Source organism: Liolophura sinensis, chromosome 5, assembly GCF_032854445.1.
Source record: "Liolophura sinensis isolate JHLJ2023 chromosome 5, CUHK_Ljap_v2, whole genome shotgun sequence".
Classification (NCBI taxonomy): domain Eukaryota; kingdom Metazoa; phylum Mollusca; class Polyplacophora; order Chitonida; family Chitonidae; genus Liolophura; species Liolophura sinensis.
In genome coordinates, this window is record NC_088299.1 from 13,421,865 (window position 1) to 13,431,594 (window position 9,730).

The following is a 9,730-nucleotide window of genomic DNA, read 5'->3' on the forward strand; positions in this document are numbered from 1 at the left end:
CACCGATAATTTTGACGTAATAAAGGAAACAACAAATGGGCTCACAGCTTTGGACCGTTTTGATACAGACGGGAAGGGGTTTTACGAGTTCCCCATTAAAGACGTAGAGCATAGAGAGTAAAACCAGAGCAGCGACGACTGGTCGATAGCTGATTAATGGTCGCGCACGTAACCGATGAAATACAGCCTTTTGTCAATTTACCTCACTAAGGGTTTTATTCTGACTGTTCATGTCAATGCAGAAACAGTAGCCTCATATACGCCTTCCAGCGCCATAGCTTTAGCATAATTAGGTACCGTAAAGAAAAGAAAAATTAGTGATGTTATTTAAAATTTTAGAGGTCACTGGTGTAAAATTACTCAAAATGCTCTATTGTCATCACATTTAACACAATACAATAACATAATAATACCCTTCTATTACAAGGTAAAAGGAACATATGCATTTCTGTCCTATATGATTCCCTATTACAGTGTACATAGAAAATATGCATTTCTGTCCTGTATGATCCCCTATTACAAGGTAAATTGAAAATTTGCATTTCTGTCCCTATAACACGGTAAAATTTCCCTGGAATATATACTACATGAGTTATTGGTGGGACTTCTTTCTCGTTCTGTTCATCGTTGCTGCTTTTTTGTTACCTCCATTTTCCATTCTTTCTCCTTTTCGCCTTTTCGCCATTGTGCACTTTTGCTTTGCAATTACTTACTATCCTTTCAGGTCGGAAAAAACGTGAAAAAGCGAAACCAGGAGTGCTTCATACCAGCAAACGTCATATTTTCGTATTTGTCTGTTAACTTGCAGTGCACATGGTACATCAGAAGTAAAGAGGTGAAACGAGTGAGATTACACCAAATTTTGCCCATTTCGCCAGTTTTGCCATCAGGGTTGTCTTGTTTACTTTATTTTCTGTGTATGGCAAAATCACGACAGGGCATTTATTATATAAAAGAATAGTACAAAAGAGCAAGGCAAATGTACAAAAGGGGCGAGGAACTTAGCAAAGTCTTTTCTTCACATCTCGTCACTCTAGTTTGGTGCTTTTGTATTTTTGCCTCATTCTGACACTGTCTCGTTCTTTCTCGTTTTTTCTGGCCTAAATAGAATGTAGAAAGAAACAAAACAACCATTTCTGGATCACCGTGTCCTGTGGTGGCAAGGTCAAAGCTAAGTCATTACTATACAGCTGTAGTGGACACAGTCTTGTCTCCGACAAAGTTCCTTCCGGCTTCCCCGCACCCAACTTCCCCAACGTCCCCAACAAGGCCCTGTTTACAGCAAGGTACGAGTCTGCGCAGTCCTAGCCGAAATGTCTTGTTGAATGTCGCGTAGAGAATGGGGTTGGTGATGGTACTGACGGCAATCATCAAATGTTTGACTGTGTGAGCAGCGGATGCCGACTCTGAGCTATTATCCGTGTCAGTTATTTCCTGTACACACACAAACATGAAGACTGATTTACTGATTTACTTAAGAATTTAAATCTATAATATGGGGGTCAGGTTTATGAGCGGAGGAAACCGCCGTGCTCCATCAGCTACTTGACAAATCTCCTGACAAAAAACTGGAGCCGAAACAGCGAGAGGTGGATTCGAACACGCAACCTTATAAGTCAAGGCTCTGACAGCTCAGCGCTTTAACTGTGTGAGAGCCCTAAAAATGCGGACTGTTCTAAGAAAAGACAACACAATTATAATATTCACAAAACCTTACAAGTATACCTGTACATGTAAATACTTTTTTATATTTAGCTGAAATTGTAAACGCAGTATTCAAGTGTTTTTCGTTTAAAATGATGCCCGTTAGGTTTATAGGTTCCTTGGAGGGGAAAACTGAGTGTCAGCAGTATACTACCGCCCCTTCAACAGATACCTGACAGATCTCCTGAGTTAAAGCCGCGGCCATACCATCGAACAAGATACCTCATTGGTCAGGAGCTGGAGAGGGTCGTGGTCTAGTGGTTAAAAGCGTTAGCTGTTCAATCCTTGGTATGGGTGCGGGTTCAAACCCAGTCTCTGGTGATGAGGATTTGCTGAATCCCCTCTTTGCTTGCTTCGCCTTGGTAACAAAAAAGCGGCTGAGTGACCGTTTGCGCAGCCCAGCGTTTGTTGAAGAATATATTGTGCCTGGGCATACGTGTACGTCACGTGTGAGAAAGTTCCCATGAAAGAAACTTGACAAAAAGTTGGTGATTTAATCCGGTTCACTCCGTTTAGGCCACCAAAAATTCTGATCGCAGTGGGCATAAGTGAATGATTCTTGGGTATGGTTTAAACAACAATTTATATAAAATCAAATCAATATAAAAGACGACAGCGCAGTAAGTATAATCAGAGCAGTACCGAGAGTGCAATAATTGGCAAATGCACACAAGTAACAGAATACGGCATCATCATCAGGTCAGGGCGTGATAGTTGCGGCGAGCAACCGTTTTAACCCTCTGAGTAGCGTATAATGCTGAAAATTCTTACAAAATACAATAGAATCATACATCCACATAACCTTAAGTTTATTTGAAAGGTGATTAAAGTAGCACTCGGGAATTTTTCGTCAAAAATAAGGGTTTACAGGTGGATGAAACTCGTAGCCAACCACCGCCCTTCACTAAATACCCGACAAACCATTCAACTTAAAGCCACAGTTAAAGTATAGCGTGTCCGGGATTCGAGCCTGAGATACACGTAAATATTTCACTTTGTATTGCATTACTTTTTTGTATGTTTTATACTTGAGTTCTTAAGTCGTACCTAACAATTTTTCAGTCATATGACGACAAGCAGACAGCGGGTCTTTTACATATATTGTTTCTCTGTGGCAGGGCCTATGCCGCCAAATGCTGCCACCACTGAGGTATCATGCCGACGGCACCAGACATGACACACCACCTAGTCACATTTACTGACACCGGGCCAACCTCTCCCGTTTTCTTGTCCTGACCTCTCAGTGCTGAGCGCGAAGCGAGGCAGCAAAAAGTACCATTTTTAAAGTCTTTGGTATGACTTGTTTTCTCTGAAATCCGTATTTATGATAAGCATAAAATTCTATATGAGGTAAACTCACTTCGACTGGTTACGTGTGACCATTTGCCAGCTCTCGCACTGTCCTGAACTTTTCTCGATTTACTCTTCATATGCCATAATTTTTTTGTATTAATACCATTCAACCTGACCATTTATGAACCATCGAAGTTGCGTGTTCGAATCTAGCACTCGGTGTAGGCCTGGTTTTTCTTCACCCGTAAACCTGACCGCCGTCATATCAGTTGAAAAAAAAATGGAAAACGAGGTCTTCAAACCAATTAATCAATCAGTCAATCAATCAATCCTTCTGTCTTAAATCCAACATTAAATTGGTTCGAGATATATCGCTTTAAATATCGAGTTACCATAATCCAATTTTCGGTTATGGCTGAGGATGGGCTAAAAATTTGGGTTTGTAAACAGCTGAGACAAGCAACTCTATTACTAATATCTGTCTGTCACTCTGTCCGTCTGTCTGTATCTCTTTCCGTCACTTTATTTGTCTGTCACATTTGTCTCTCTGTCTGTTCGCATGTTTGTGGCTTTGTCTGGCTCTCTGCCTGTCTGCCACTGTTTGTGGCTTTGTCTTTCTGCCTACTACTCTGCCTGCCTGCCACTCTGTCTGTCACTCTGTCCATCTGTTTGTCGCTCTGTCTGTCTGTATCTGTTAGTTTGCCTATCAGCCTGTCTGTCTATCTGCGCGTTTGTGCTCTGTCTGTCTGCTGTTTTGTCTGTCCGTTGCTCTATCTGTTTGTCACCCGGTCGGTTGCCCTGTCAGTCTGTTGTTCTCTCTGCTTGCCTCTCTGTCAGTTGTTTCTGACTGCTTGTCGCTCTGTCTGTCGTTCTGTTTGTCTGTTGTCCTTTGAGTTAGTTGTTCTGTCTTCCTCTATCATCCGTCGTTCTCTCTATTTGTCCCTTTGTTTCTCTATGTGTCTGTGTGTCTCTAAATTTGTCTGTCGCTCTATAGCTCTCTCTGGCTGTCTCTCTCTGTCCACCTGTCGCGCTGTATATGTACTGACCGATCAAAATTTCAACATCCTATCTTTTAACATAGCGATTCACTTAACGAAATCTCCGAGGATACATCGATTCTCTACGGCAATAAGGCACCTATTCCAAATTTGAGCCTGTTTATGGACCACCCGCCATTGTCACAAACACACTTCAAATGGAACTGAGCTTACGTCTGGAACTATGCCTGAATACGATTTTCATATCTTACCTCGATTGTGAAGAGAACAAAGTATGGCATCCACAGAATGATGAAGATAACTGTCAGACAGATCAACAATTTCAAGACTTTGATTTTACTCCTCATCACATGATTTCCTCCTTGTCCGAGCCTAGTGCCAGTCGTTACAACGCTTCTCTTATACAGAAACACCACCAGTCGACCGTAGTTTCCAGCGATGAGCATCAGAGGCAAAACGTACGAGACTACCAGAACTATGCACGCGTACACAGTTTCAAAGTTCTCCGGGATGTCATGTGACCCACACGAGACGTGAGTATCGTTATCGTACTCTTCCACCTCGAGACTGACGGAGTACTCGTACAACTGCGGCGCTGAAGTAGCAAGGGCGATAACCCATATCAGGGCAATCAGGACAGCTGTTACTCGAAGGCGCATGTACTTCTGTTCGGTGATGGCGAATAGCCTATCAAACGAAATGGCCACCATTGTAGATATGGAACACATAATACTGAACTGTGGAACGAACTGAATCAGCTTACAGCCCACGTCACCTATGGGAGTAGAAAAGAAACATGGCTGAATGACTGACTGAATAAATCATTGATTAGAAATGATTCTAATCGTGTAGTCAAGAGTGTTATACTACACATGCCCGTTTCGATCTGTGATGGTCGTCATCCTTTCTGCACTTAATCACACTATAAGTACAAGAATCTAGTCATGTGACAAGCGTTACATACATAATCACTATGTTCGAATTTGGCATGTGGGAAAATGGTTATAGTGATAGCAACGTTTTAGGTAAATGAATAAGAGAGTCCTTTAATTGTCCATATTGTGTACATATACGAACGCAACTTCGAGTTACATGAGATGCAGTTGGTATTTGTAAAGGTGAGAGATGATATAAAATGAACCCAAATTGTATTTCAAATAAAATATGTCATAGGCTTTATTGTATTCTCGCATAAATCGAGATTCTACTGGTGAACTAAGTATCCCGGTGCCTTTGCATTGTTTTAATGTGCTCTTACAATAGGCCTAAACGTGATGACATCACATCATTTCGAGTAATTCTAGACCAGTCACGCCTTATATGTTACAATTAAAATGACTGCATACTAAACCAGAGTGATACCATACTAATTTGCTACCATTGAAACGTTCATATGAACATTTAGAATGAAACCCTGACTGAGGTAAATTGACCATTCGCCATTTGCGTGACTATTCTCCTACTATCACACTGGTTTTACTCAGTGCTGTACGTCTTTCTATGTTACATTCATTCATGGTACAGCTGATCTATAATAGCTGATCTATAAATGGAGAAAAATAACGAACATGAACAAAAAGACAGAAAAATCACTTTTCAAAGACGTCTAGACCATGAGGATTCGCATCGATCTTTAGGAAAATATGTGCAGGTAATTACAGAAGGCCACCAAGACAATTTAAGACAGTCTTAATGACCATCTTAATAGACGTTTGATGTAGAGAGCTGATGTATGTGTGGTACCAACGTTCATCTTGTAAAGCGTTAGTTTGTTTGAAGTCAGCTTTGCTGATGTGGTCGATCTGTTATCGACGAAGGGCTGTCCGGACAAACTTTCCACACCGTTGAGTCGATGTTTCAATAGATACAGGAAGCTTAATAATCACTCACGACAGAGCTACAGACCACACAAACAAGGAATAGTATCGATCAATACACCTGCTAATCACGCCTAATCATCGGCCGGACAATTATAAAGGGCTCTCTTACTCATTTTTGCTATCATCGTAAACCCCTAACAAATTCTGGAGGGTGCAGCTCGACTCCAACTCTCGCTGGCTTAACTTTACTGTATATATTGGTAAGTCTGTAGAAAAATAGTAAAGCGCCGCGGTTTACTCCGGGTTTCCTTCACCCACGACCTAAGCTTTCTCATGCAAGGGGAAAACTATTGCGTCCCGATTAGACTAGATTTTTGTACTTATTGTGTGATTAAGTGCAGAAAGTATGACGACCATCACAGATCGAAACGCGCAGGTGTAGTTTAACACTCTTGACTACAGGCACACTTTCTCGTTTCTCTGCAGAGACAGTCAGATACAGCTAAAGAGGCGAGGTCCATATAGAAGTTTTGAGGTTGACTTGTAGAGCAAACAAGACATAACAGAGTACTAAGCTTACCAACTGGTATCATGAGTATCAAGTTGTAGGTGATTGATTGCTCATCACTGTTGTTTAAGGCCGTACTTAAGAATTTCTCTTACACGGTTCCCTCCACCAACTCTTCTTGAGTACGCCACTAAACATTAATGTTTTTTTAATTTAACACTAATGCAAATAAACATGCAAAAATGCAATAAAAATAAAATTGAAAATCCAAAAAATCCAAATATTTTTTTGTCCGATCTTTAACTATCGCTGGTGTCTAGAATTTCCCAATTTCATATTTTTTTCTATATTCTATACAATATTCCATTTACTTGTTTGATTGGTGTTTTGCGCCCTATACGAGAATATTTCACTTATACGACGGCGGGCAGAATTGTGAGGGAGGAAACCGGGCATGCGGAGCCCGGGAGAAAACTACGACCATTAGACAACTTTTTGTGAACAACGTTGTAATACATCACTTGAGTGATTCGAATTAAGACATCTTACATTATTTGGTTGTCCCTTATTGAATGAATGAATGAATGAATGAATGAATGAATGAATGAATGTTTGGAGTTTAACGTTGGACTTTTCAGTCATATGACGACGATGTGTCCTTAGGTGTGTGTACAAATACTGTGTCCAGTTTCCTTGCTCTAACCTCTCAGTGCTGAGCCCCAAGCGAGGCAGCGGGCAGTACCATTTTTAAAGTCTTTGGTATGCCCCGACCAAGGTTTGATCCTGGGTCTCCCGACTGTCTTTTGGATCAATCAGAACAACTCTTCGTAGTATACATTCCACATCTCTTTTTAAATCAAAGCTTAAACTATACCTCCTTGAGTAATTTGATTAAGACGCATTTTGATTGCTTATGTGGGTTAGTGACAAAAAAAGTTCCCTCCTTAAAGTTTCCAACATCTTTTATGCTTCCTGATAACGAACATTTGTTCATTACCACGTATGCTTATATATGTCACACTGTAACATCATTACCATTAATCTATGTATACACTCTGTTATATAACATTCTGCTTTTCATGAGACAGAACAAGTTCTTGTGAGCTTTATTCTCGCCTAATGTATCACTCATGTAAACTTATGTATTTAATTTAAGGTTTATGGTGGATAAAAAATGAAATGAAATGAAAGTGACGCTGAATTACTGCCCAATAAAAATAATTCCCACATTTGACAATCCATTCTTCATCCATGATGATTACATCAAATTTTGATTTCCTCTGTGGAGTTGTAGTCAAAGGGATGTGAAATAAAGATAAGTTTTTTAATTGATTATTCCTCTCAAGCTGGAGCAAGTGAGAATTTCACTTCGCTATACGCTATATACTACATAAGATAGCGTGTACTCTACGGAAAGGAGAAAGGAGTAGAGCATGCCAAGAATTGAGCTCAGAGTAATATATCAAGCTGTCAAAGGGAGGATGTAGTATGTTTCAAAATGGGGCCGAATTACCATCGTTATTTGTTGGAAAAGGAAAACAATCATAGGCTTATACTTCCCACTGTTATATGGCGACAAAAACTGTTTGTTGAAAAATCTATTTTGGAAAAAATGAATGTTTGTCATGTAAGGGCTATACGATATTATGCTGATTTGCGTGCTATCCACCTCCCAACTCACTCACCCCACCTCCCCACCCAACTAAAGACTGTCCGTGGTACACAAATTTGTAGTACCCTTTTGTTGTATTATTTCCAGTTGTACTCTTTGATGTACATGGTAGTTGTATTTGTATAAGCTCTGGATCTGTTCACGAGTCCCATTTCGATTTATTTATAGAAAATATTGTTTGGGTCTCAAGGATTTAAAATCCAGTTTCCTTGTTACCGCTCCAGGGGGGTGGGGACATTGTCATCCTTGTTTATCCCATTGTTTATTTCATTCTTTCATTATCAAGAAAATTTAAATATTATGAACCTATCCACATGAAACTACAAGTGACGGTAAGCCATGTACATGCAGAGGAAGAGCCCAGTTTATGCGCAAGGACACAGAAATTTTAGGTAACAACTGTAAATATTCGGCCTTTTCCATTGGACTTTGTGCATACAATTATTATGAAAATGATGCTATAGATCGATTTGTTTATTATAAACATTAAAGATACAAACTATATTAAACTGTGCAAACTATTTCTCCAGACAGCATATTTCTCTAGGAATATTTCGAAATATTGGTTGCAGAGGCGATTGAAAAGGTTGATGAATTAGTGTAGATCATGGTGTGGATAAAATGATTTGAGGGATTAGTTCATGGTGTAGATACCAGGATATTGGGTGTGCACGGATATAGGAATTTTATACTGTGGTTACAGGAATATTTTTTTAGATGAAGGAATGCTTGGTCATTTGTTAAAGAGCTGCTACAGTGTGAAGACCTGAAATTCTTAAAAGGAGGGTTAAATGATAAGTATTGAGATAGACCAAATTGCTTTCCTAAATCATTAGGAAAATAGCAATGTATTAGAAGCGCTGTCACTAGTTTCGGAGGATAGTACGGAAACAAAAGCTTTCTGTCGTTTCCAGTTTTGCCTGGTTTGAGGTCATGCAAGAACACTTTCACACTTTCAAACGCACATGACATCATTCCAGCATAACTGCCTTACTCGACGTCACATCTACTTGACTCATCGTCACATAAGGAACATTATCACGTCACATCAGGAAAATTTGCCGAAGATTTTGTTTTTCAGGATTCTTCACTTATAGTGTTAAATAGTGTTATTCGTCGTAAACCTTTTTGAACCCTGGTGTTAGCTCTGTTCCCTAGGGTATCCCTCGTATCATTTTAATATTTCCGCGTAGCTTCTCTTAGGACTGAAGTAACACTTTAATGGTACAGATACAACAGTTTCGTAATTTCTTTGTATTTATGAAGACATGTATACTTACCCCCGTGGAAGTCACCATCAGCGTAGAGAGCTGTGTTGATCTTGAGAGGTAAGGCCAGTCCAGCTAACAGAATATCGCTAATGGACAAATTCACCACGAATAGGTCCGTGCTGGCCCTCATGTTGCGATTCAGCGCCACGACCAGAATGACAAGCAGGTTCAAAATCACACCAAGGACACAGATACAAATCACCATAGCCGCCAAGCCAGCATCTATGTCCGTGCCACTAGAGGATGTCATCTTTCTGACGTTCTTCTACCTGGTTTGTCTGCTATCGGTTTGGCGGTATTCGGTTATCGTTTTGGCGGAAGTCGGCTATCGCATTATCAGTTGTCAGCCCTTGGTTTGTCGGTTGTCCGCTATAGGGTAGTAGCTTGCTGGATCTTGGTTTGTCGGTTTTCGGCCTCCGAGTTATCGGTTCTTGGTTTGTCGGTCATAGTGTTGGCGGTAGTTG

At 40.3% G+C, this 9,730-nt stretch overlaps 1 protein-coding gene across 1 annotated transcript; it reads right to left on the reverse strand.

The window, feature by feature from the left end:
- Nucleotides 1-1,182: 1,182 nt before the first annotated feature.
- Nucleotides 1,183-9,516, reverse strand: LOC135465477 (neuropeptide FF receptor 2-like). Its single transcript, XM_064742718.1, has 3 exons — nucleotides 9,276-9,516; nucleotides 4,247-4,770; nucleotides 1,183-1,434 (listed from the first exon to the last, which is right to left on the reverse strand). The coding sequence occupies exons 1-3, from the start codon at nucleotides 9,514-9,516 to the stop codon at nucleotides 1,183-1,185; spliced, it is 1,017 nt and encodes a 338-aa protein (XP_064598788.1).
- Between the last annotated feature and the right edge of the window lie 214 nt (nucleotides 9,517-9,730).